The sequence below is a fragment of the Fusarium sambucinum genome, chromosome II (genome assembly GCF_050947815.1).
Source record: "Fusarium sambucinum isolate potato_lamoka chromosome II, whole genome shotgun sequence".
NCBI classification, from domain to species: Eukaryota; Fungi; Ascomycota; class Sordariomycetes; order Hypocreales; family Nectriaceae; genus Fusarium; species Fusarium sambucinum.
In genome coordinates this window covers 3,181,688-3,206,621 of record NC_139293.1, presented here as the reverse complement: position 1 = coordinate 3,206,621, position 24,934 = coordinate 3,181,688, and the positions used below count along the sequence as shown (strand labels likewise).

The 24,934-nt window shown below is 47.6% G+C and overlaps 14 protein-coding genes across 14 annotated transcripts; 7 read left to right on the top strand and 7 right to left on the bottom strand.

Moving 5' to 3' along the window:
* Positions 1–18: 18 nt before the first annotated feature.
* FSST1_007910 (uncharacterized protein) lies at positions 19–1,437 on the bottom strand (the record flags this gene model as incomplete). Its single annotated transcript, XM_083224741.1, has 1 exon — positions 19–1,437. The coding sequence occupies one exon, from the start codon at positions 1,435–1,437 to the stop codon at positions 19–21; it is 1,419 nt and encodes a 472-aa protein (XP_083083871.1).
* Positions 1,438–1,668: 231 nt separating this feature from the next.
* FSST1_007909 (uncharacterized protein) lies at positions 1,669–2,724 on the bottom strand (the record flags this gene model as incomplete). The annotated part of the gene is made up of 1 exon (XM_083224740.1): positions 1,669–2,724. The coding sequence occupies one exon, from the start codon at positions 2,722–2,724 to the stop codon at positions 1,669–1,671; it is 1,056 nt and encodes a 351-aa protein (XP_083083870.1).
* A 1,032-nt stretch (positions 2,725–3,756) lies between these two features.
* FSST1_007908 (uncharacterized protein) lies at positions 3,757–4,072 on the top strand (the record flags this gene model as incomplete). The annotated part of the gene is made up of 2 exons (XM_083224739.1): positions 3,757–3,838; positions 3,900–4,072. The coding sequence occupies 2 exons, from the start codon at positions 3,757–3,759 to the stop codon at positions 4,070–4,072; spliced, it is 255 nt and encodes an 84-aa protein (XP_083083869.1).
* A 634-nt stretch (positions 4,073–4,706) lies between these two features.
* On the bottom strand, positions 4,707–6,496 carry FSST1_007907 (transmembrane amino acid transporter protein-domain-containing protein; the record flags this gene model as incomplete). Its single annotated transcript, XM_083224738.1, has 3 exons — positions 4,707–4,763; positions 4,822–6,224; positions 6,472–6,496. The coding sequence occupies 3 exons, from the start codon at positions 6,494–6,496 to the stop codon at positions 4,707–4,709; spliced, it is 1,485 nt and encodes a 494-aa protein (XP_083083868.1).
* Positions 6,497–8,729: 2,233 nt separating this feature from the next.
* Positions 8,730–9,287, top strand: FSST1_007906 (uncharacterized protein; the record flags this gene model as incomplete). Its single annotated transcript, XM_083224737.1, has 1 exon — positions 8,730–9,287. One exon carries the CDS (start codon positions 8,730–8,732, stop codon positions 9,285–9,287), a length of 558 nt encoding a protein of 185 aa, XP_083083867.1.
* Positions 9,288–9,694: 407 nt separating this feature from the next.
* FSST1_007905 (major facilitator superfamily domain-containing protein) lies at positions 9,695–11,108 on the top strand (the record flags this gene model as incomplete). The annotated part of the gene is made up of 2 exons (XM_083224736.1): positions 9,695–9,767; positions 9,817–11,108. 2 exons carry the CDS (start codon positions 9,695–9,697, stop codon positions 11,106–11,108), a joined length of 1,365 nt encoding a protein of 454 aa, XP_083083866.1.
* An 82-nt stretch (positions 11,109–11,190) lies between these two features.
* FSST1_007904 (NADP-dependent oxidoreductase domain-containing protein) lies at positions 11,191–12,254 on the bottom strand (the record flags this gene model as incomplete). The annotated part of the gene is made up of 5 exons (XM_083224735.1): positions 11,191–11,212; positions 11,268–11,414; positions 11,464–11,684; positions 11,733–12,170; positions 12,216–12,254. The coding sequence occupies 5 exons, from the start codon at positions 12,252–12,254 to the stop codon at positions 11,191–11,193; spliced, it is 867 nt and encodes a 288-aa protein (XP_083083865.1).
* Positions 12,255–12,616: 362 nt separating this feature from the next.
* Positions 12,617–14,395, bottom strand: FSST1_007903 (acyltransferase 3; the record flags this gene model as incomplete). The annotated part of the gene is made up of 1 exon (XM_083224734.1): positions 12,617–14,395. The coding sequence occupies one exon, from the start codon at positions 14,393–14,395 to the stop codon at positions 12,617–12,619; it is 1,779 nt and encodes a 592-aa protein (XP_083083864.1).
* Positions 14,396–14,885: 490 nt separating this feature from the next.
* FSST1_007902 (uncharacterized protein) lies at positions 14,886–15,125 on the bottom strand (the record flags this gene model as incomplete). Its single annotated transcript, XM_083224732.1, has 1 exon — positions 14,886–15,125. One exon carries the CDS (start codon positions 15,123–15,125, stop codon positions 14,886–14,888), a length of 240 nt encoding a protein of 79 aa, XP_083083863.1.
* A 549-nt stretch (positions 15,126–15,674) lies between these two features.
* On the bottom strand, positions 15,675–16,073 carry FSST1_007901 (uncharacterized protein; the record flags this gene model as incomplete). The annotated part of the gene is made up of 1 exon (XM_083224731.1): positions 15,675–16,073. One exon carries the CDS (start codon positions 16,071–16,073, stop codon positions 15,675–15,677), a length of 399 nt encoding a protein of 132 aa, XP_083083862.1.
* A 1,121-nt stretch (positions 16,074–17,194) lies between these two features.
* FSST1_007900 (uncharacterized protein) lies at positions 17,195–18,630 on the top strand (the record flags this gene model as incomplete). Its single annotated transcript, XM_083224730.1, has 2 exons — positions 17,195–17,269; positions 17,323–18,630. 2 exons carry the CDS (start codon positions 17,195–17,197, stop codon positions 18,628–18,630), a joined length of 1,383 nt encoding a protein of 460 aa, XP_083083861.1.
* A 1,103-nt stretch (positions 18,631–19,733) lies between these two features.
* FSST1_007899 (RTA1 like protein-domain-containing protein) lies at positions 19,734–20,663 on the top strand (the record flags this gene model as incomplete). Its single annotated transcript, XM_083224729.1, has 2 exons — positions 19,734–19,920; positions 19,969–20,663. 2 exons carry the CDS (start codon positions 19,734–19,736, stop codon positions 20,661–20,663), a joined length of 882 nt encoding a protein of 293 aa, XP_083083860.1.
* Positions 20,664–20,966: 303 nt separating this feature from the next.
* On the top strand, positions 20,967–21,521 carry FSST1_007898 (uncharacterized protein; the record flags this gene model as incomplete). Its single annotated transcript, XM_083224728.1, has 4 exons — positions 20,967–21,204; positions 21,261–21,343; positions 21,394–21,438; positions 21,489–21,521. 4 exons carry the CDS (start codon positions 20,967–20,969, stop codon positions 21,519–21,521), a joined length of 399 nt encoding a protein of 132 aa, XP_083083859.1.
* A 1,372-nt stretch (positions 21,522–22,893) lies between these two features.
* Positions 22,894–24,537, top strand: FSST1_007897 (amine oxidase; the record flags this gene model as incomplete). Its single annotated transcript, XM_083224727.1, has 2 exons — positions 22,894–24,170; positions 24,222–24,537. 2 exons carry the CDS (start codon positions 22,894–22,896, stop codon positions 24,535–24,537), a joined length of 1,593 nt encoding a protein of 530 aa, XP_083083858.1.
* Between the last annotated feature and the right edge of the window lie 397 nt (positions 24,538–24,934).

Genomic DNA, 24,934 nt, shown 5'->3' with positions numbered 1-24,934 from the left:
CGTTCTAGCTACACCCGTCTAAAGTTCGACCACACCCTCGGCAGATAAGAATCCCAAGCGATACAAGATATTGGAGAAGAAGAGCATCATATTCCAGAGACAAACATCAAAAATATGCTGCGCCTTATCACGCACCCAAAAGAACCCAGCCTGAACCTTTTGAGCGACAACAGCGATCTTGTCTGATACCACGTTGAAGATCTCGTTGGCTTTCTCCAAAGCGGGATACAGACATTGATGTCTACCGTGTGGAGAAGGGCTTTGGATCTCTTCCTTCGGCTTAGACTTTTCTTCATTATGGAGATCGGGCATGTAGGCATCGGTCTTATAAACGGTATACGCGTAAGAGGGGCCACCGCACACTTCAAGTTTGTCGCCGCGGCACTGGTACGAACAGAACTCATCGCCTACACGTTTCCTCTCTAGCGGGAGTCCGGGGGAGCAGAAACATTTTAAACTGTGTCGCAAGGCCACAGGATAGCCCTCTTCAGCGCAACGGGCAGCGCAGGAACCTCCATTGCGGCTTCGGTTTGGGCCATAGATGTCCACTTGAAGAAGCTGGGGAGTAAGGCGGGTAGATAAAAGGCGATCGAACTTGAAACAGCCGTGCGATAGTCTTGTATTTGCATCAGTTTGGATGCTGGCTTGCAGTCCCGAGTTGAAGATGCTCCAAGTATTGACGCCGCCACAAGACCCTTCATCTCGGCAAGAAAGATTGCAATTGGATCCAATGACTCTACTGTCCCTCCGGGGAATCTTGTCCCCGCATGAGCACGTGTTGTCCTGCAATGCCGAAACCGGAAACTTCATATTTCTACACCTGGTAGCGCAGACTTCAGGTCCGGCGTTGCCAATGTGTACCTGAACAGCTCCCCATGTGTCGGATCCCGTATTGTAGCAGCCCAAGCGCAACGCCTTCTTCGAGCCCGTGTTCAAGGTATTGCCATTATCAGCCTGTTCCTTACGCCTGGGCTTGTCGTATGGGACATGGTTGACTAATCCAGTATTGAAAACAGTCCAGGCTTGAGGCCCGCCGCAGTCGGCGTATGGGTACCCAGGGCATGCAGATTTGCATATGGAGTCGGAGCGTCTGTGACTGCGTTCGGGATAAGACTCAGCGCAAAAGCAACTATTCTGGCGCACGGCAGCAACAGTTGACTTGTACCTCCGGCAGTAGCTAGCACAGCTCATCACTGTGTTGGTCTGTGAACTATGTGAGTGGTGTTCAGTAAGAGGCGGCTCGCTCCATCCATGCCACGTCGTCTCACGTCGCTTTGGAAGATCGAAAGGCCTCCCGCGCGGGTCCCTCTGAACAATATCTTTAACGCCCGTAGTGTAGAGAGAGTAATAAAGCGTGCTGCCTTTGGTTCCACCACAGTGATTTTCGTCATCTCCCTGGCATGGGATATCGCAAGATTCCAAGCTAGAAGAGTACATATTATGAGGATATGTTGTAGCGCACCAACAGTTAGATTCATGTATCAACGCGACGGGATCTCCAATCTCCTTGCAGCGGCTAACACACTTTCTAAAGAAACCTCCACCATCGCCAATGCTCATGACTTGCTTTGAAGTCTGGGCACGACTAGAGAAGCAGTACCCGGTTAGGTCCTTTGACGAATAGGTTAGTCTCATCTACGTTCCGAGATCATAAACACTATAGCTGAATTAGCCTCCGCACAAGGAGAGCTGGTCTGCAAAACATTTTATGTTACAGCGATTGCCACTGAGTTCTTCGGTTTCACTCGGGGGTACATCCGAGCACCAACAATCTCTCTCTTGCAGAAACATGTGTCTCTTGTTGCGACTCTTGCAAAAGCGACGACAAGCTTCAGGGTAGCTTGATCGAAGAGTCTTGTATCTGCGGTTCTTTGGCGGTGGCGGGTTTCTGTAGCAGCCAGGTCCGGAAACACGAATTAGTTCAGACCGATCGGTAGGGATATCGCTAGGCTTATGCGGATGGCCTTTCAACTTGGGTTTGTATCCTTCCAAATCGACCCCAACTCCGCTGCTCCATACACTGTAGACAAGGTCGGTGCGATAAAGTTCGTTCGTAAATTGAAGGGCGCACCGGATGTCTTCAACCCGAGTGGAAGCCTTTGGCGGGTTGTCGGTGCAGCCGCATTTGAGACCACTGAAGACAACAGCAACTTTGCCCTCTTCGCCGCATGACTTGGCGCACTCACAACGATCTTCTTCAGTGATCGTGATCTTGGTAAGATCAACATCAAGTGGTAAGCCTGGATAACATCCGAGAGGTCTGCTTGGGCCAGCTGAAGGGGAAAGCGCAGCAGTCGATCCCGATTTTGGCGATTCCGCTTCATCTTGAGGGGCACTGTTTGAGTCGTCGCTCTTCCTTTTGGGATCGATTTTGAAGACAACAAAGACATTGTCGACGCGGTTAACCTTTCTCAGCTTAGATACGTTCCATCCATCTAGACCTTGCGCTTTACAGCGACTGTTGTCGACGTTGTTGGTGCTAGCAGGTTCCCCTTTGGCGCAAAAGCAATTGTAGATGTTAAATGCAACAAAGCTATTGCCTCGCTGAGAACATACGAGGGCACACCTCTCGCGCTGTGGCTGAGTACTGGCAAACCCACCAACAGTGAAGTCATCAGACGGTCCTTGGTAACAACCCTTCAAAAGGTTATTGTAATCATACTGGGCATCTGCCAGAGCCAACCAAAGAAAGAGAGAGGCGTAAACAAGAATGAGCCTCGCCATGTCATCCAGAAGAGAGTGATATCGTCAGAAACAAAGGCAAAGGAAGAGCTTCTGGGTCCGGGAATGTCCTGTTTAAGTTTCCCGTCATCAATGGATTCCCTTATCTAACTCACATGCTGCTGTTGGTGGGTTTCGAGTTTATTATGGAACGTTTTAGGCAACACACCAGGTCTGTGCCATAAAATAAATGCTGGCTAGGATCATGTCCCTTCAACCAACAGATGTTGCCTGTTGGACGCTAGAAGGCCAGGTTGCGGATCCTCGGCTGCGCGGCTGAAGCGGTTCGCTTGGCATCTCGTGGTCCAACCCAGAAATCGCCTAATTATCAACTATGTAGGGTAAGTATATGGGCTTGAACGGTACTGTATTCAGTTTTATATATGTGCATTTACAAACCGCAAATCTCTTGGCAGTGAAGAAGACGAAGATGGGGGTTTCGAGGCTAACAAAGATCAACAAGGGACTAACTGAGCCTGCTGCATTGGTCCCTCCAGACTTGACGAGAGAGCCTACTTCATTTAACATTGAAACTGGGTCAAGTGAGAAACAAGCCAACTTATTTGATGCCGTCTATCGTTTTGATATGTTATGAAACCCTATCTTGGATGCAACGGCCCTTAAAGACAGCTTGCCTCATTGTTTCTTTTACCAACCCATGTAAACTTTCAATCAGCCATCAAACGAATAGGATGGAAGGAGACTGACTGTTACCAAACTACTGCAACGTACCTTAAAGGACAATTGGTTGATGTTGAGTTACCCCGCGTTTTCTGACGTTGATGGCACGAAACAACGTTGTTGATGGTTCATCTTATACCCAAAGAGGCAACTCTGGATTGCACTCCAACTGCGGAGCTGACAAACGTGTTCATCAATCTTCTGAGAATGACGAATGATCACGGGGTTGCTGTTTAGGCGTGTGATAAAAGCCGTTTCCCCTCTCTTGTCGTTGCGACAGGTTTTCTACATCCTTCACCCAACGGATATCAGTTCGTACCTTGCATTTCAGAGATACTAGCTTATTCAACAGACATGGCGCCTCAAACAATGGCAGAAAAGGCCAAGGCCAAGCTTCAGGCCGTTCTTGAAAACCCTAACAGAAACGATGCTACCTGTACGCGTTGCCATCCCCCAAGGCCTTGCTTCCGAACCGCGGCTGACCTCTAACCCCATAGCTTACAAGCAAAGAGTCATGACTACCACTACACCTGCGACTGGCTCTGACTGGACCAATGCTTGGGTGCGACGAAGTAGTAACGATCGTCGAGCCAGTGTTGGTAGTGAGGGCTCGAGTCCTGTCCGACGTCGGTCGAGTTTTCAGGAGTGGCTGTATCCTTCTGCTCGCTGAAAAACGTGCTATATAATGGGAGTAAGTGCTTGGTATTTTTGTTGCGGATACTTCTGATGAATGTTTGTGGATATTGAATATGCCGGAAGGGTTATGGTCTCCAAGATTGCCAATTTGGACATTTTCTTTTTCGTACCGTATAATTAGGATCAAAATAGGATTTAATAATGCAGTTGCTTCTTGATATAACATACATTGCACGAACACGGACATCATAGCCCCTCACTAACCCTCCAGGCATACGGAGCCCCAATAAATGACAAATTTTAAACGATCGGAGGTATACGTAGAATAGGTCATCGCAGAATTTGATTTATGTATTTCTTTACTAGCAACAAGTCCAAGCCTCTCCATAACTCTAATCTTCAACAAAATGTATAGATTGAAAACTCAAAATATCAAATCAAGGTTCTCTCAACAACTTACTTTCCCACCAAGAATATACGCTGTGTCAGGGCAATAACCAAACTCTGTAATGAGGGTTATATAGAAGAAGCTTCCGAGCTGTACGCACATCACAGAATTGGATAGCAAGACAAAAATGTAGAAGTCGATATCATGTTAATTAAGGTATACAAGGTATCTATGAAAGCAACAACGCCTTTTATCATCTATCCCACATTAGGCCATAATCTTAGTTTGATCGGCAGGTGAAGGGAGCATGAGCGGAGCCCGTGCTGGTGATATCGATCTATGACAATGTTAGTTGCTGTTTCTGTGACATGGCTGTTTGAATTTGGGCAACTTACGATATCCTTAATGGTAGCATAAGTACCGGCACCAAGGGTAACAATACCGATGATGAATGCGAGGATGGCTCCCAAGCTCATGAGTAAGTTCTTCTTCTCAAACCACTTACCCTCGCAAAGCAAGACGAACCACATGACACCTGGGATCCAGAAGGAGAAACCAGACACAAAGAGAGCCGAGGCAAGAGAGAGCAAGTCAGAGAAGATGGGAATGGCTTCAGCAATGACCCAGGCGACGATAGTGAAAATGGTGACAAGAGTGATCCAGCTGACCCAGCCCATGGGGGTATTGACGTATCGAAGAATCGAGTCTTTGAACATACGGCCATGAAGATACCGGAGGGCAACAGTCGAGTTGATCGAACCGGAGATGAAGATAACAGGCAAAGCGACACCAAAGGCGATCTTGGAAATAAGTGGCCCAGCGGACAACAGAGCAGGCGACTGAACAGCAGGTCCAATAAAAGCGTAGCAAAGGGCTCCGGTCAGGGTGTAGATGGAGATTTGGATAAAGCATGAGGCATAGATGGACTTCATGTAATCAGTAGGGGTGTGCATCTCGTCCATGAAGGAGAATTGACCGATGGCGAAACTGAAGGCAAAAATGATGTTGCTGACGGCGACGAAAGCCTCGGCGAAGCTGAGGTCTTCCTTGGGCCAAGCAGACCACTCAACACCAGAAAGTCCGCCAGTTGAGTCGCTAGCCTGGATACCAGTGGCGATAACAGTAATTCCAATGGCGGCCAAAATGGAAACGAAATCGATGTAACCAAGAATAGCGACCTCGGTGAACGATGGGGGGATGGCGAGGATCAGCAGAATGATTGCAGAAATAGCGGAGAAGACGATGGAGCAGACTTTTCCACCGTTAATGTCGATCAGTGCGATGCTACCAGTCAGAGCGTGAGAACCGACGACCATGACAAGCTCAAGAACGAGAGCAGCACCGAAAAGTTCGTAGCCAAAGCGACCGAGCAAAAGGCGTCCGGCATCGGCGTAGTGAGAAATGTGAGGGAACTTGAGTTTGACCTGACCGACGAGGTAGCTGGTGTAGATGGAGACGAGACCGAGGGTGATGGTAAGGAAGACACCGGGGAACATGCCCAGCGTGTGGTAGGCTGAAGGCAGACTGAGAGCACCGAGGGCGATAGCCTCAACGATGGTGACAATGGCAAGACGCTTCCAGCCCAGACGGTGGAAGTGGGCATTGCCCTGGGCAGCGAGCTGCTTCTGCTGAGAGACCTCGACATCGTCGGCGGTCTCTGGGTCGTGGCGATCGTCCATCATGTTGACGGGTTTGGAGGACTTGGCCTTGGGTGAGGGAGGCATTGGATCGGAGTGTAGTAGAGATGTGCGTTCGTTAGGAATGGTGGGAGGTTGGCTACTCATGCGATGACCAAGGACTGGTCAGAGTATAAAGAGATGTTATATAGGTGAAGGAACCAAAGTCAAAAAGATGGGACAAAAAGTCAAGTATATGATCGAATTGGACAGACTCCGGGAAGGAAAGAGTGAGGCAAGACGAAAGTATTTAAAAGGAATACAGTCCCGAACGGCTAGAAGAGCTTTCTAACGGAAAAAACGGCTCAAGGAGAAAGCGCGAGCAAGAATGACAATCAAGGCGCGGTTTTCGGTGTACCCGGGTTCCACCTCCGGCGCGTCGGGGCCGGGTCATGATGCTACGATTAGATACGGAAACTTGTTACTCCAGGTTTTATTCCATTTAAACTCGTAATCACTATCCGATCAACGGAGACGGAGTTAGCCTCGTAGACCGGGCCGGTGGCCTATGATATCAATGGCATAATAGAAACTGGTCTGTTCCTGACCATAATCTCAGTTCCAAGACTGTTTTTTTTAGCGACGAAAAGGCCCGAAGGGTGTTCACGAGGCGCGCTGTGGATGGTGGCGGTTCCCCTGTAGCCCTGCTAAGAAAACCCATCCTTCTATGGAATGACGCTTGACCAAAGGGCGTAAGGTGGTGGAAATATCTGCCGGTTGTGGGCCAGAGTGACATCTGACCCTGCATTCGGTTCTTTTTTACGTGGATGAAACGTGCCATTGGACCGTCATCGAACTGTCTGTGGATATTCATCACGTTATGATATCCTAACAATAACTCTTCAATAACGTGGTCTGTGATCTTTCGACTCTCGAGCCTGCCGGACAACGAGATAACTCCGGGGCCCCAACAAGATTGACTTTGGGGAAGAGAAACACAAGTCATGGCTAACTAACTTTTTCCCTCTTTTGGGGGGAGAAAAGAGAAGAACCAGCTTGGCTGATCTCGAATGTCGATCTACTAGACTAGTCATTCAGTGGCGCGGAAAAGACCAGGGAATAAAACCTCTTTTTTATAGATCAACATACGCAGAATACGAAAATTTCCTCATCAAACTTTTATCACTTTTCTCCACGAAAAAATTCAACGTCAATCTCCGTCCATGGATCGCTTATCTGTGGGGTTATTCACCTCATTTCATTGACTAATCTATGAATAATGAGTTCGTGCCTAGTCCATCTTTTTTGTCAGACCGACCTTTTTTCGTTTCTAGAACGACGAAGCGTAGCCTGCAACTTCCCCGGAACTTTACGACTTCGCTCGTCTCAAAACGTCTCCAATCTTTGCCTTCTGGTAGGTCAACCCGCACTGCACCCCAGAGATCAGTGTCTTTGGTATGGGGCTTTTGGTTGCAGAGACTGTTTAAGCTTGTTTAAACGGGCCGTATTGAAGGGGGAGAAAGGGTGACAATGTGAGATAGCATTACCTAAACTCATTTGTCCTACTCGTGTGTCGAGTTTTGCTAGTTGTTCCTTAATTTCAGTCCGTGCTGCTGCCCTGGGAATGTCTTGCGTGTCTGGTTAATTGAAGAATCATGGGTTCGGAAAATCTAGAACCCAAGGGGTACTTATGTATATGTGTAGGGGTCTTCCTACTAGTTACCTTGCACGTAAGCATGAGAACTTGTGTATGGTTCCGTTCCACTAAAAGGAAAAAGAGATGATGTGATTAGAGGGTTTAATTACATTGTGGTTGTAAAGTCATCAGCCGCCAATAGGTCTAATAAAGGCTTTAACGTGGATACTTGCAACTTTCTTCGTGAAGTTAGTTGACTGCGCAACCATCATCTCCGAGCTACAAGCCTGCAGTCCGGTGAATACCTCAACTCCAACATAGTTCCTAAATTCTGCGGTCATAGGTATTATGTCGTAGATCGAACTCTATTGAATGACACACAACGTAGCTACACGGCTCCATTCTAGCATTCAAAGTCTAAACACTCAATAGTCATCATAACCGAGCATGAATAGAAAGTCGTGAACGGTTGTATTTACTTGCTTCTCTTTTATCGTCATTATTGGTTACGTATGGGTCAAGTATTATTCGTGATTTAGGACAATCTCAAGTGCTGGAATGCAAACACAAACATCCTCAGAGTCCAATCTAAGCAGAGAGATAGAGAGATAGAATGGAACGATTCATTGATTTCGTCTTTGGCGCTACTACGACTGTTGAAAACCCCATGCCACAGATGATACCACGTAGTATACAAACTTCCTTCAAGGTGCCTCATAGAAGCAACAACGCAAGACTGATCTAGATCTCGTCAGGAGACTCGGGCAACTGACAAAATACCAAGACTATAAGCTTAAGTCTTCTAAATCTAGAAGTTCGTACCAGTGTTTAATAAATCACACAGCAGGTGTCCCTTTCTCGACACAGGATCGAATGTATTAACTTTATACCCAAACATAGATAACAAGAGTCTATTTAAGCTTTTGCTCTCCATCAAGTTTCAATTTCACTTCCATTACCCTTAGCCATCCTTCCAGCATTTCTTCGCGACTTGTTACGACACAGCTAAACGTCAATACATACCTGCGTCACACCGAACGACATCGTCAAGATGAGGCCTGCCCACGACGACGAAGCTGAAATGCTTGCCCATTGGAAACCAATTATAATTCTTAATAAAACCCTTCGTGGACCCGCTTACGTCGAAAGTCTTGTTTCCCAGTCTCCAACACTCATCACCTCCAGCGCACGAGGTCGAACATTACCCCTTGAGCTTTGGTATATAATCCTCGATTCCATCGCCAATGATCCCGACCCGCATGACTACGCCCTCGTGCGACCTATCGATCTTAAGGTAGACGGTAGAAGGAACAAGACACTCATGTGCGTTAAGCTTCAGCGGTGGCTCTCCATGGACCAACTCCAGGATGAGGCCAAAGTTTTCGCCGCAAACAAATATTTGGCTCGACCAGATCTGAGGTTTAGCGATATTCTCTACCCTTTTCTCAAGTTTAGTGAGCCCTCTACACGTTGGGAGATTCCTGCTCGGGTTTTGTCCTCCAAGTACAAAACTGTCCACGTCGCCATCACTGTCCCAGACGTCATCAAGTATCTCGAAGACGTAAGGTGTGACATTTGCTTAGGCGATTTCTATGTACATGGAATTTGACATCTGTTGTCTGCACGCTAAGCCACTGCGCATTTTTGTACAGCCGTATATTTCCAGATAAAGCATGGAAAACGTGGGCCATATGATGCCCTGAGGAGTGTTACACCCGAAGACGGCAGAGATTCACGACGATGGTACAATCTAATGACGATCCCTGGAAACGTACCACAAGAGCGCAGTATCTTATCAATGATTAGCGACTTGTTCTGTCCAATATGAACGCCAGTCCCAATCGAGGGTTGATGAGCGCGCACGTTATCTCAAGGCCTGTCACGCAATACTTCCGTCTGCACGCTTATCTTGAAATTCCACAGATTCCAAGACAACATCGTTCATCTCTTTCACTTTCCCATACGCATTATTCCCCATTAACTCTCAACACAACAGGAGACTGATTGACTGCAATCATGTCAGACTCGGAGCAGAAGCATGCCTTTGATACAGTCGACGCCGAAGCACCTAGCCAAGCCTCTCTCAAGCGTAACATCGCCAGTCTCCCCGTCTCGAACCCCGCACTAACACCATCTAGCAAAATGGAATCGCTCACCCATCTACAACGCGACGGTTCTAGGCCTCTGCAGCTTCGCAGCCCCGGGTCTGTGGAGCGCAATGAACTCTCTTGGCGCAGGCGGTGCTCAGAAACCCTACCTCGTTAACACCGGCAACGCACTCACTTTCTGTTTGATGATCATCTCATGTTGGTTCACAAGCGGCATCGTCAAGTACATCGGCATCAAGGGCGCGCTCATCATCGGCACTGTCGGTTTTGCACCCTACAGTGCAGGTTTGTACTTGAACAATCGGTATGGCGTTGAGTGGCTTGTTATCTTCGGCGCAGCCTGTTGTGGTGTTTCTGCAGGAATATTTTGGTCAGCTGAGGCGGCAATTGCCATCGGATATCCCGAACCGCGAAACAGAGGCCGCATGGTCGCCTATTGGCTCTCCTTCACAAGATTCAGTCAGATCATGGGCGGTGCGATCAACCTGGGTCTTAACGTCGATCAGAATGAGGCTGGCAAGGTTTCATACAAGGTCTACCTCATCTTCATCGTCCTTCAGGCTTTAGGCCCTTTCATTGCATGTCTCTTGAACAAGCCCTCAGAAGTACAGCGCTCCGACGGTCGAAAGGTTGATATGAGCATTCATGATCACCCTTGGAAAGAATTCAAAGCAACGACGCGAACATTCCTGAAAAAGGACTTTCTGCTACTGATCTTATGGATCGGTCAAGGTGTTTACTCCGAATCAGTATTTTTCACATATATCTCTCTTTGGTTCAGCGTGCGAGCTCGAGCTCTGGCATCTTTCATCTCCGGCATCGTTGCGGTCATCGTAAGTAACTTACTTGGAGTGTGGCTTGACCAGAACCAAATTTCTCTCAAGAAGCGCGCGCGATGGGCATATATCGTTATCATGGCTCTACAAGGAGGCTGGTGGATATGGTTGACAGTCAACGTCACCAAGTTCAATCGTGAAGGGGTTCTATACGACTGGGCTGACCCTGGGTTTGGAGCCGCATTTGGGGTTTTCGTCTTTCTTGTCACTGGTTTCCAGCTCAACTACAATTTTGCCTTTTTCGTCATTGGCGAGATCTCAACCAGCTCTCAAGAAACAGTGCGTCTATCGGCTCTGCTCAGAGGCACAGAATCGGCATGGCAAGCTCTCAGCTATGGACTCAATGCGCTGCCCATCATGGCGACTGTCGGTAGTACATACGTTAACTTTGGGCTTTGGGCTATTGCAATTTTCCCGGCTTGGTTGGTCATCAGAGAGGTGGGCACAAGTGAGAGGCAGGTAGATTCTTCCGAGGCGGCTGAATGAATGACACCACTCAGGCACGCTATGGACAGCTCTGTGATAGAAAATGCAATAGTTGTGTGTTATTTCTATATTCGTAAAACTATCAAGGTGCATCGGTGGGGTCCCTACGTAGTCGTTAGCCATGTGCGTGCGTATCAGTCGCCGAGGAAGGTAACTCACCAATCAGTAACCAAGTGCTCATCCAAACTGTCCAACGTCTTCATGTCGCTTTCTGAAATCTCAAATCCATCAACGCTTGCATTCTCGATCATGCGCTTCTGCTTAGTGCTCTTAGGCAAAGTGATGAAATCGTGCTGGAGGCCCCATCTGGAAACAGTCAGTACTGTCACAACATGTCATTTTTGGGGGATCTTACTTGACAAAGATCTGTGCCGGGGACACAGAGTACTTCTTGGCTATGTCGAGAATGGCAGGGTGATCCATACGCTCAGCGCGAGCAAGAGGCGCGTAAGCCTCGATGGCGATGTCGTGCTTGGCGCAGGTGGCTCGGATATCCTCTTGTGTGTTGAAGGGATGAACCTCGATCTGGTTAATGACAGGAGCAATTCGTGGGTTGGACGCCATCAATTCTTCGATCTATAAAATGTTAGAGCTGTCATCTGAAATCAGACATGTAATACTTACATGGGCAGATCCAAAGTTGCTCACTCCAGCAGCACGGATTTCACCCGCATCAACAGCATCCTCAAGAGCCTTCCAACTGGTAAGTCTCGCTTCTTTGCCCCCATAAGGGCTGTGTAGCAGGAACAAGTCAATGTATCCCAGACCAGAAGCTTCGACAGACTTCTTCACCGATCTTCGCACGGTATCGTACGATGTCTCGCAGCTAGCGAGCTTGGAAGTGTACCAAATATCCTCGCGCTTCAGGGCAGACTTGTTCTCGCTGCTGGCGAGAAAGTCGCTGATAGCCTTGCCGGCCTGGCGCTCGTTATGGTACATCTGTGCGCAGTCAAAGGCGCGGTAACCGGTGAGAAGACCTTGACGAACTGAATCTGTGGCTTCTCTGGTGGACATCATGTAGAGGCCGAGTTGGATGCGGGGGATGATGAGGCCATTGTTGAGCTGACTGCGTTAGTAGTGTTCGTTGTGCTGGTTGACGTATCATACCTTGGCCGTCGCGGCAAGAAGTGAAGGTTGTGATGCCATTTTGTGATTGTTCTGCTATTTCTGCGAGGTTGAAGCAAGAGAAAGAAGAAGAAATTGATGTTGTTTTATGATGTCAGGTTTGCCATCTGATAAGAATTGATGGGTCCGACTTCGCTGGGTCCTGATGCGGGGATGACGTAGACTAGCATTCACTTTGACATGTCAACACATTGGTAGTTTGATCTATTTTCATCATATCTTTTAAAAATAATGCCTCAAACCGGTGGCTTGTACATTCCACATCAAATGCAATGCATCGCAAAAAGTCATTTTTCTACATCTCAACTCATCCAAAGACACGATTGAATATGAGTCCTCAGATCATCCATCATTTCTTCTCTTCATCGCCAGCGACCGACCGCTTAGTCCTCTGCAAGCATCTTCTCAACCCTCCTTCCAACTGTTACACTCCAAACATCGACCCTGTTGTTCCATAGGTTTGTCAGATAAAACGTGACAGCCATGAGAATAACCCAGCCGACCGCGTAACCGCCCATCTTTCCAAAGCTATCGAATAACCGGGGCATGATCCAGAATCCGAGACTGTGTAGCACTGGCCCATGCACAAGATACAGTGAGAAACTGACCTTACCCAAGTACTGCGGGAAGCGACTCTCAAGCAGGTGGACAAGTACCGGACTGCGCAAGATGCAAGCAACGAGAAGAACCGCACCCATTGCCTGGTAAAACATCCAACCAGAAAGTGGGATGTAGTACCGTGGCACCCAGGTTGAAAGATATGCAAAGCCAGGAGTGTATTCGGCGCCGGCGTCGGGGTATGAAAGGAAGTAAAGCGCCAAGATGATACCAGCCCATCTCAACACGGTTCCTCTGGTCGTTCGTTGGAAGTCTCTGCCACGTCCTTTGGCTCCAGCAGCTGAAGGTGGCAGATCGGATGATCGTCGGATATCATGCTCCGAAAGCAGCATGCCGCCCATGAAGGTGGCCATGTCCCATCTTCCAATGATCAAGCTGTACACAGAAAGGAAACTGCCGATCCTCGCTCGCCACTTGGCCTTCATGAAGGCTGTTCCGAGAAGGAAGATGTAGATGAGCATGGAACCACGGAATTCCATTGGGATCGTGAAAGTGTGAGGGTCGTAGCGGGTGTGATAGTGGCCAAAGTTGAACGGATTGGCCCATTCGGCGTACGATCGAGTGAAATTCTTCATGGCGTATGTCAAGTTGGGGTGAATGAATGGGTGCTCTTCCCATGATCCGCCCATCTGAACCCACGTAAGGTTGAGAGGGTTTGTAGCATTGGTGGCATTGAGAGACAAGTCCAGGTCTTGGTCGTCATAATAACTGAGCGACGCCAGTCGTTCCATGGTGGACATGTGCTTTGTTGGCTTGATGATGACGGTGATGTTGGTGTCATTTGCGGGAAATTGAGCCTCGTACTCCGATTCCAACGTGTAGAGCTGGGATGGTCCATAAGATCGTGTCGTGTGGTTAACACAAAGCAGCTGGTCGGTCCATTCAGTGGTGTTCCCCAGCGGGTAGCCGGTAGTGTTGCGGAGGTATGCGGTAGTTTCAATACCAAGATAGTTCGCAATGCCTGCTGCGCCCTTCACAGCGGTGCTATTAACACAGATGTTGCTCTCAGCCAAATCGGCGTGAGTGATGGTCGCATTGATGTAGTGCGAGTCGGGGCCCTTGTAAATGGAGAACTCGGACTTGAAGACACCAATCTGCGCTAGCACAGCCACCAGGAACATGCTGATAGTGGGGGGAATGTAGAGGCGAAAGATGCGTCTGAAGACCGAAGACGCAAGCTTCTGATAGGCAGAGTCAAGCTTGCGCTCATGAATGAGGCGGATAATATGGCGACAAATGACATATCCGGAGATGGCGAAGAAAATAGCGACCATAGCACGTCCACGATGCAAAAGACAGATGATGGGGAGCGATTGCCAGCCCCAGTACGGCTCGGGCGCACGTGGAGGAAACGCGCCATAACCGAGCATAATGACAGGCGTCCATGGCCAGAAAAAGTGATAGTTGAACACGAGGAGACAGGCGATACCTCGCAGGCCGTCGAGGCATTTGATCTTGTCCCTGTTGAGTCGCGAATTTGGGGCTGACGCTGACGAGGGCTTATCCTCGTACTCAGAGCGAGGCAGTAGATCTTGGCCGCCCATGGTGCCAGACTGAGATGTTCTTGATCTAGCGATTGGGAGCATTCATTCAATCAATCTCGCGCTGGCAAAGTAAAGAAACGAATGAAGCGATGAGATGTGAATACGACCGAGGTTGATGGTGGACGAATTAATTCAAGGGAGGCTGTAGATACAGAGTGTCCTTGATACGATCCCTGTCGAAATTACCTAAGCCAAGATCTACAAGGGGTTTAGCCGTTTTTGGGCTGACGCCACAATAATGGCGCCACATGGTATCGCAGCCACATCACGACAAAATCGTTGAATGTATGGGAAGTTATTTCACATCACAGCTACTTAAAAGTTCAAAGTAAAAAGTATTAATCTTATTCTTTAACCCGATTTTATATAGTTTTGTGCTTGTTGAGAGATAGCTTCGGCATCATAGGTCAACTGCCAAGGTAGCCTCCTGCTGTCACTGAATGCCCGTATAAACCTCCCATTGACAACGCTTCCCATCGACAGAAACAGCCTAGAATTTCTGAGGACTAAAGTATTCCCAATCCTCAGACAAGTCATCGTTCAACTTGTACATTCTCCCGATGGTGGATCCATCCGCCGCCAAAGCTTCAGTGTCGGCTTTGCGACACGAACCACAATCGCAAAAGATAGTGCTGATGGAGTTTATCTTGCCGCAAGGCTTGTTATCAACATTGTTGTTGCACTTCCACTTCTTGTGGTCGGCACGGATGGTCTTTATTGTCTCGGGCATCTTCAAGTATTGTTTGTTGGTTTTAGAGTATATGATAGAACAGGACTCGTCTTTGCGTTTGATCTATGGTAAATGAGTGAGGTTTTGTGCAGATTTGAACACTCTGGGAAAGCCAAATATTTATATATGGCTAAGGTTTGTGAATCACTCCAAATTATGATGGTTTTCAAGGTATGACAACTTTATATGACCATTCAGGCTTTGAAGGGGACACAAACGGCTGATCAATCACTTCATTAAGCAGCAGAATGTTGCACATACATGACCTCAGTCTTCACATCAGTGTCTCTGCAAGAGATGGGATTAGTGGATGTGTGCTATCAAACTAGCCATGATTAATCACTGAGAAAGGACTTGTTTATCTGCGACAACACGATAGCATGTTTACTGTTCACAAACAAAGGAATGTATTCGGAAATTCTCGACTACTAGCAGTCCTGCTGCTTTCAAACCTGTGCTCCCATCTAATCCCTTAACTGGCCCGCAGCTCACCTTGTAGCGACTATCGCTGAGCGCATCCACAAAATCCAGCATATATTTTGAAAACCCCTATCCCTTAGTCACACTGCAACGGTGAGTCAACAAGACCTCCTTGTTCATCTGTTTCTCAACCTCTACGTCCGCTAAGACGGTGGCTAAGTGCACAAGCTGGAAGTCTGCTTCTGACAACCGGTCCGTGGGTCGTGTCATCGCAATGATGTTAGCTAGATCGTTGGTAAAAAGGTACCGTTCAGTCTCATGAAGCCTCGCGATGTATTTAGCGATAATCACGTACTCCACCTTTGTCAGAGAGTTGACCCCTTCCATGTGGTTAGAAATGGTCTCAACAGCCCCTTGGATGATAGAAGCTTGGTCGGGTGACAAATTGTCATCATTTCGGTTTAAAATGGCGTAGGCTTGGTCAACAAGTTCACCATTGTAGGTGAATTTCTGATGAGAGGAATTCATGATGAATTCTGGGGGTTTGTGAAGGGCGGCGTTCAAGAAATTGTTTCTGTCCGGTAGATGTTAGTCGGTGGATAGGAATGTTTACTTACTGCTGGTGAGCCTAGATGAATTGATTTAGAGAGGAAAAGGAAGGGCTACATATTTATAATTCGACGTTTAAAATTTATTTACTCTCTTGCGTTTTAAAGCTCTGCCATTGTTGGCGGTTGAACTTGACTGATCTCGCTGTGATATTTGGTGTTCTCCACGAACAAATGAAAGCCAACAAAGGAACAGTCGGCGTAAATACTGGAACACATTCACTACGCCTACCACAACTAGAGAGAAACGTGACTCGGAAGAATGGACACATTGTTTAAAGAACTACCCTTATTGTGTCCAAGTAGTCTGTGCTATCTAAAGGGAGTGTTCAGGTGGTCATTGAGAGGAACCAAAGGGTGGCTGAACAGGGCACAACGTAATCTGCGTTACAATTTTCTTTGTCTTGATTAAGGACTGCCACAACCTCAACAAAAGAACCCGATTATTATCCATGTCTGATGGATCTCAACTTCTAGAAATTAGGTGTACATCGGCGATGTGATCAAATTACGTACAAGATCTGAAGGCTCACTTTCAGATCTCCCTCGAGTCTCTGTTGTTGTATATTTCGCACAACTTTGAGTTTCGTAACCCGTGAATCACGGTTTTGTGGCACATAGAACTGTCTCTGATCATAGACAACGGTTTACATTCTAATTATAACCTCTCGCGTGAGATATGACGCATCGGCTCCTGCTATTGGTCTATCAGTCGAATGTGGTAAGCACTTGCTGTCGGTCGTTCGGGACTAAATGGTCACGGGCACCTGAGGTGAGCGCAATATTCAAATCTCCTCGCTGTTCGTGACGAATATAGATTCTCCATCATCGCCTAGAAGCGCAAATATCAATAGGCTGGTCAAAAAGATGACGCTACGGACTATCAGGCGATTAGTTCTTGGCCAAACACGGTCAACTCCGAACTATCCAATAGACCCTACCGACACAGTACTGCCCGTCTTCTACTTCGATGACACGCCACTCCTACGTAACTATGTACAATGTTCTACGCTCAGGTTGAACGACGCGTTGGATGCAACAATGCTCAGAGATTCTTTGTCTCGAGTGCTTGCTCTTCCGGGATGGAGGAAGCTTGGCGGACGTATCCGAATGAATGTTAGAGCAAATTAAAACCGATCGCTTTGAGTATTTGCTAATTTGACCATCAGAGCAAAGAAAAACTCGAAATTCACGTCCCAGAGACTTTTTCTTCACAACGGCCTGCTTTTGGGTTCCACCATACCACCTTCGACATCAGCATAGATGAACACCCTCTAGCATCCAAGCTCCCTATACCAACTCTAGAGAAACCGTCTATCCAAGAACAGCTCCCTGAGTTTAACAGTTTGGGAGTTCCGCCAGGTACTCCGCTCTGTCTGGACGACTATCTCAAGTCTGATCACCCACAACTGACACTTCATATCGTATCTTTCACAGACGCGACTCTGGTGTCGATCTGTTGGCCTCATATTGCTGTCGATGGAATGAGCCTGGCTCATCTTGGCCATGCATGGAGTCTTGCACTTGCCGGACGTGTATCCGAGATCCCGGTCATGCTCTCAGCGAGGGATGATCCCATGGCCAACGCAGGACGCGATTCTGCTTTCACAGGACCACATCCCCTAGATAAGCAACAAATCACAGGTTGGCGAACGTACATCTTTGCTTTTTACTACATTTTGGATCTAATCTGGTGGCGGACCGTCGAAAGCAAAGTCCTTTTCCTACCAAAGACAATGGTCAAAGAGCTACGCAGTCAAGCTATAACATCCGTCCGGAAAGAACATGTGGCTCCATTCGTGAGTGAATCAGACGGTATTGTCGCCTGGCTGGTCATCGTGGTTGTATCTGCTCTCTTCCCAAAAGGTTCAAACCGCTCTGTCACCATTGGAAACGCGTATGATCTCCGAGGACGCGCGCCTTCATTATTTCCTGTACCAAATGACAAAGGCGCATACATCCAAAACGCCGTATTCCCATGTTGGACAATAGTACCAGCAAGAATGGTCCACAAACGCGACAACGATACGCTAGGGTCGATCGCTTGGGCAGTTCGTAGCAGCATCCAAGAACAGACAACCGAAGCTTCAATCCATGCCCAGGCCCGTCTCACGAGGGATGCATTGGATCTTTCCGGAATACCGCCTCTGTTTGGATACGTCAATCAGTTTACTATCCATTTTGCAAGTGTTAGGGCCGATTTAGCAGAATCACTGGACTTTAGCCCAGCCATCAAGAGCGGTTTCCGATCAAGCGAACATAAGGATCCAGTCAAGGATGCCTGGGCAGCCTCTCCAGGTCATCCTGTTTACTACCACATCAAATGTATCAGTCCAAATAACATGCTCGCGAGGAATTATTCCCTAATTACGAAGACTTCAACTGGCGATTATTGGATCAATGGGAATTATCCACGCGAGGTGTGGCAGTTGATGGAGTCAATGCTTGAAAGGTTCAGTTTCGCCGACGATCAATGACTTGGCTCCAAGGGGTGAATGGCTGGCAAAGAGTGGAATATGCCGGGGGTGCCGCCAGCCACTCGCATCACTTTCAGGGACATTGTACCGGTTCCCCGATGCCGCCCTCTTTCGGGGTATTTGCGCCGAACTGTAGCAAAGCATTGATGCGGTCTGAGGGTGATGTTTGAGAACCGAGGATCGGGTTGATCTCGACATCTTCAGGCGAATGACTGGATTCTTGGGGATCAGAATGGTCTTTCCAGTGCTGTTAGGTTTGTTGGCTTAGCATCTATCGTGTCTCGCTTCCCTCTCCTTCTCATCTTCATTTTGCCCAAATTGAACCTCAGTTTTCAACCAATCAGAGCCACGCCCGGTTAGCTCAATCGGTAGAGCGTGAGACTCTTACGAGTACGCGATCTCAAGGTTGCGGGTTCGACCCCCGCATCGGGCTGTTCCTATAAATTCGATTGCGAGCATTTGCGAGGCATCTCTTTTTTGTATTTTTGGTGTCTGGATCTTGAGAGGTCAAGACGGGTATTATGTTGTGTAGTCTGTAGTTGGGCCTGAGGTAAGGTATAACCAAGCTATATAATCATATTAGATGAATCGTGTTCTGTTTTCTTCAGATAATACAATGCTCGGCTCCAAGTTAATCGTGATACCGTTATCGTCAATGCGAATGACTGTCAAAGTTAATGATTCCGCTGTTACACGAAGCTATTACTACATCTCAGTAATGCTCTCCCTCCTGTGGACTTGTTTTGCAAACTATTACGAAACAAAGGAACAAAAAACCATGCAGGTACCAACTCTCCTATCCTGAGACTGCTCCGATGACCCTCAATGTCACCCTAGCCCAGCTATTTACGACTGACCGCGTCACTTGGGTGGGCCAGTAATGAAGCCATCAACACTAGCGCCGTAATATTCGCATTCGAATGCGAATAATATGCTCCACAGAGTCTTCTTCGAGAGTATAGAATAGCTGCTTCTGAGCACCTGAAAATATTTTTATCACTTCTCTTTGTTTATATCCTTCTTTACATTAATAACCTTTAATTCTACTTTCTTTTTTCTGATTCTGTTGCGAGTTCGAGTAGCCGTACTTATCTCGTATCAACATGAGCCAAGACGGACCTTTCGGACCCGTTGTGAACGGGACTCAGATTGTGTTCTTTGAGTACCTACCCAACAAACCTGCCGCAATCTCTTTCGTTGCCCTATTCGGTCTTGTCACAACAGCTCATTTAATATTCATCTTTATATATCGAGCTTGGTTCTTTATCCCCTTCGTTCTCGGTGGTATATGTAAGCGAGCCTGCATCCTCATTACATGTTCTATTCTAACTTCAACAGGCGAGATCTTTGGTTACTTCGGGCGAGCTCAAGCCCACGATGACCCTGCCGATGCTGGTCCGTTCATTCTACAAAACGTCCTACTCCTCGCCGGAACACCCTTCCTCGCTGCGACAATCTACATGAGCCTTCGACGAGTTGCTGCGGCACTGGAGTCTGAGCACCTCTCGTTCCTTAGTCTTCGCTGGTTAACGAAACTATATGTTCTCATCGACATCGGTTGTATCGTCAGTCAATTCATCGGTGCCATTATACCTGCTTCAGGAGATCCCGATGCCATTGTCAAGGGTCGCATCATCCTTATTTCAGGCTTGGTGGTGCAATTGGTCGCGTTGAGCATCTTCATCACGACATCTGCATATCTGTACATCCGAATAAGAAACGAGACAGGCCCTTTCTTGGACTCTTCGTTTGTCCGGTGGAGACGATACTTCAGAACGATCGAGGCTGTCACTGGAATCATGATTGTACGAAGTGTCGTTCGAGCAGTCGAGTATTTGCAGGGACAAGATGGATTTGTAATTTCTCATGAGATCTTCATATACTTGTTCGATGCTTTGCTTATGTTTCTGGTTATGTTATTTTTCTTGGTCGTCCATCCAGGCCGTCTGGTCAAACAAAAGGTAGACAAGGAAAAACGGCCTAAACAGGGTGAACATATTCGACTTACTGATTACCCCACAAGTCTAGATTAATAGTGCTCATTGTGAGAATCTGCATAACAGGGTAACTTATAGTTATACGCTCATTTATCAGAACATTTTGCCTTGTTCATGGTCTCAGCAATGTTTGTAATAGTTAATTATTAAGAGGACATCTTATGTGAGGTCTAGGTTAGGTCTGGCAGATAAGATAAGATATCATGCTGACTGTGCTGATTTCCCCGCTGTTTATTGGCTTAATCTCTGATGTCATTTGGTGATGGATCATCACAGCAAATTTGAGTCTTCATCTCACATTCCTTCGACCTGCAATTGACACCAATAACTTTCCACATCATGTTCGCTCTACGACGACGTATTGCCCGTCCCGTGGCTATGCCCATCATGCGCGTAGCTACGCGTCAGATGCATGTGACTCCTCGTCGCTTTGCCTCGGCTGATCAACCTTCTAACATGAATGACATTGAGTCAATGATGAATGATCCTCTCATCCGCGATACATTCGAGAAGCTGAGCCGTCATCCCCCGGCTATCATGGCTATGCAAAAAATGGCAGAGGTTCTCAAGGGCAAGGGTACGGCCCCCCTGTATCCTTGAGGAATGTGTTCAATACCTAACTACCTGATACAGGTCTCGATGGATCCAAGCCTCCAAGCAAGATGGATCTTATGAAGCTCATGATGGATAAGGAGTTTAGAGACGCGTCTACAGAGGTATTTGACAAGAAAAACAGGCGAGAGGATGATGCTAATGATGATTATAGTTGACGACTGAAATGCAAAACGCTGGTGTTGAGATCAACCCCGATGTTGGTACACCACTTTTTAATGCATTCACTTTTACTGACACTGTTTACAGGTTTTCATGAAGATGATGCAAGGCGAAAAGTGAGGGTGAATCATAAGAAATGACTGTGTATACCTTGAATGAGACAATGATGACTTGGATTGGCAACAGCAATTATGCTATCTCTACTCTTATGGATCATCGAGTAACATATAAACATAAAGCCGATAATCTCAAACAATAAATACATCTAGACATGTGTTATACGAGATCTCAAGGCATATAATCCAGTTATTGGTTGGCCTGATAATTACCGAATTACGTGCATAATGAGGCTGCTGTCTCAATGCAGGAACCATGCCCGTCAAGTGTCAAAGTGACAAATGTTCCGACGTCCCCTAGGATTGGCTTAAGCTGAGCAGTCGCACCAATTTATTTGTTCTGGAGTTCTTTTAATAGTCTCAAGTCTTTGTTGGCTATTGCTCTATGATTTTCCATTGACCTAACCGAGATGGACCCCATGCCTCGTCTCGCGGATCCTGAAGGACACTATTGTTGTTGCCACCGTACGCTAGATCTTCAACCGCCAATTGAGACGACGACACAATTATGAACGGACATGACTACCCATGTTCAGGTTACGGGCCGGTGCAGGCCAACATACGGATCCAATGTCTCAAAGGATCTCAGCTCTAGCCAGTGGTTAGATTACAATGTGTCGTGTCGGACCATTTACTGCTCGATGAGCCACAATTATTAATGCGTTGGTTCAAAGACACAACCAACAGGTCGTGCTATGTTTGAAACTGACCCTGTGAGAGGAACAAGGGTATGGGTAGTTTGGTTGTGTGCCAGTGTGCCTCGAAGATTGACTTTTATTCTTTTGTCCGCCGAACAGTGCTCACACAGTTACTGTAGCAGTCTAGACAGTCATTTATGGCTGACCTGGTTGACCCCAGTCCCCTAGTTCTAGTGCTGTGCTCCCTAAGTAACCAAGCCTACCAAGGGTCTTGAGGGATTTTTGAGACGGCGCTAGGCTAACTCAATGTTTAATTTGCACTTTACCTGGACTAGGCAATACATGGGGATTTTCTTCCCTGAGTCGCTGACAAGGCATGGGCTAGAATTTTGCAACGGGCTATGGATGCCTATCTAGGAAGCTGCCTTTTGAATCCCGTCCCTCCCATCAATCGGCAATCGCGAGAACTGGTCGTCCTAGAATCAAATTAGCTTTTGTCTTGTGGAGACGGCGTAGCTAAGACCACTCCTGGAAGCTGATCATTTGATTAACAAGCCCAAATTAGGGGGTCTCATATCTGCGGCGATGGATGATCTAGCAAGGGCATACAAAAGACAAACGCCACCCGAGGTCGCGACAGTTTGCTTCTATCTCCTTTAAGCACCTCAACTGTCACTCTTTTAATTTAATTCAAGATCTTGAGACTTGTTTTCTTGTCCAAGTCTAGAATCCTTCAAAATGAGGCACTCACTCACACAGCTTTCTGCTGTACTTACAGTCCTTTCCGCAACAACAAACGCTCTGCCCACTGATGGTCACCAAAATGAGAAGCATGGATCTTGCGCTAGGACCAAGGTTGCCATTCTCGGAGCTGGTGCTGCTGGTGTCGCAGCTGCTCAGAACCTCACAGCTTCTGGCATCAAGGACTTCATGATCGTCGAACATAATGATTACATCGGTGGCCGTCTAAGGAAGCAGGAGTTCGGCAAGAACGCCCAGGGAAAGCCCTACATCATCGAGCTTGGCGCCAACTGGGTCGAAGGAATTGGATCTGAAGAGACCAACGAGAACCCTATCTGGCTACTTGCCAAGAAGCACAAGCTCAAGTCCACCTTTTCCGATTACGACAAGTACAAGACTTTCGATCACGAGGGCGAGACGGATTGGAGTGACAAGATCGACGAATACGATGCCGCTTACGAGAAGGCTGCTGCTGAGGCTGGCCGTATTATAATCGACAACTTGCAGGATACCTCTGCCCGTGGTGCTCTGCGCACAGCTGGATGGCGACCTGAGAAGGACGACATGCACGCGCAAGCCGCAGACTGGTGGGGCTGGGATTTCGAAGCTGCTTGGACACCCGATGAGAGTGGTCTCGTCTATGGTGTTGCTGGTGGCAATGCTAGCTTTGGCTACTTCAGCGACGTTAGCAATCTCGTTATCGACCAGCGTGGCTACAACATCATCCTCGAAGAGGAAGCCAAGGAGTTCCTTCGCAAGAACGACAAGCGCCTGCGCCTCAGCACCACTGTCGAGGGTATCAAGTATGACAAGAAAGGTGTCAAGATCACCACCAAGGATGGTGGCTGCATCGAGGCTGACTACGCCATCTGCACTTTCTCTGTCGGTGTCCTCCAAAACGATGTCGTCGAGTTCAAGCCTGCCCTTCCTGCATGGAAGCAGAGTGCCATTGACCAGTTTGCCATGGGCACCTACACCAAGATTTTCATGCAGTTCAACGAGTCTTTCTGGGATGATGAGACCCAATTCCTTCTCTACGCCGATCCTATCGAGCGTGGCCGATACCCTCTTTTCCAGTCTCTCAACGCCAAGGGCTTTGCTGAGGGCTCCAACATCCTCTTTGCTACCGTGACCGGAGAGCAGGCTTGGCGTGTGGAACGTCAAACTGATGAGGAGACCATGGAGCAGATGCTCGAGGTTCTCCAACTGATGTTCCCCAAGAAGAAGATCCCCAAGCCTACAGCCTTCACCTACCCCCGATGGAGTACCGAGTCGTAAGTCAAAATCAAATCATCTCATCTTGTAACATACTAACCAATCTGTAGTTGGGCATTCGGTTCTTACAGCAACTGGCCTGTTGGCATGACCCTCGAGAAGCACCAAAACATGCGCGCCAACGTTGAGCGACTCTGGTTCGCTGGCGAGGCCAACTCTGCCGAGATGTTCGGTTTCGTTCACGGTGCTTGGACCGAGGGACGCTACATCGGCCACAAGATCAGCAACATCATCAACGGAAAGGCTGGCGATGATGATTTTGACATGACGCGATACGAGACTCTCCACGGAACAACTTTTGAGGATGAGCACAACGAGGACAACGGATGGTTGTTCCCTTACAACGTTGAGGAAGGTGGTATCTAAGCAGATGTGGGAATAATCTTTATTGTATATACCTTGATCCGGGATACCAGATACCAATACCCATTGTAAAATGGCCAGGATATGGCCCCAAGATAATATTATTTAATGCATTATTTGTCATCAAACTTATCTAGCTTCGTGAATACATTTGCATAATAGCTTTGCATCCCACCGTTTCACCCAACTATGTAACTGTAGATTAGCTTTGTGACGATCAAAGAGGTCACCCATGTGATGTATGGATAATCATTCAACCACCACGCCTGTTGAATACGTACAGAGTAGTACATGTCCATTTGCCATGTCTCTTTGCCGTTGGTTCGCATGATGACGTCTTTGATTGGTTATCAATGGATAGTGACGCGGCAATGTCTAAGCGTCGGCTAGTCGGTTAGTG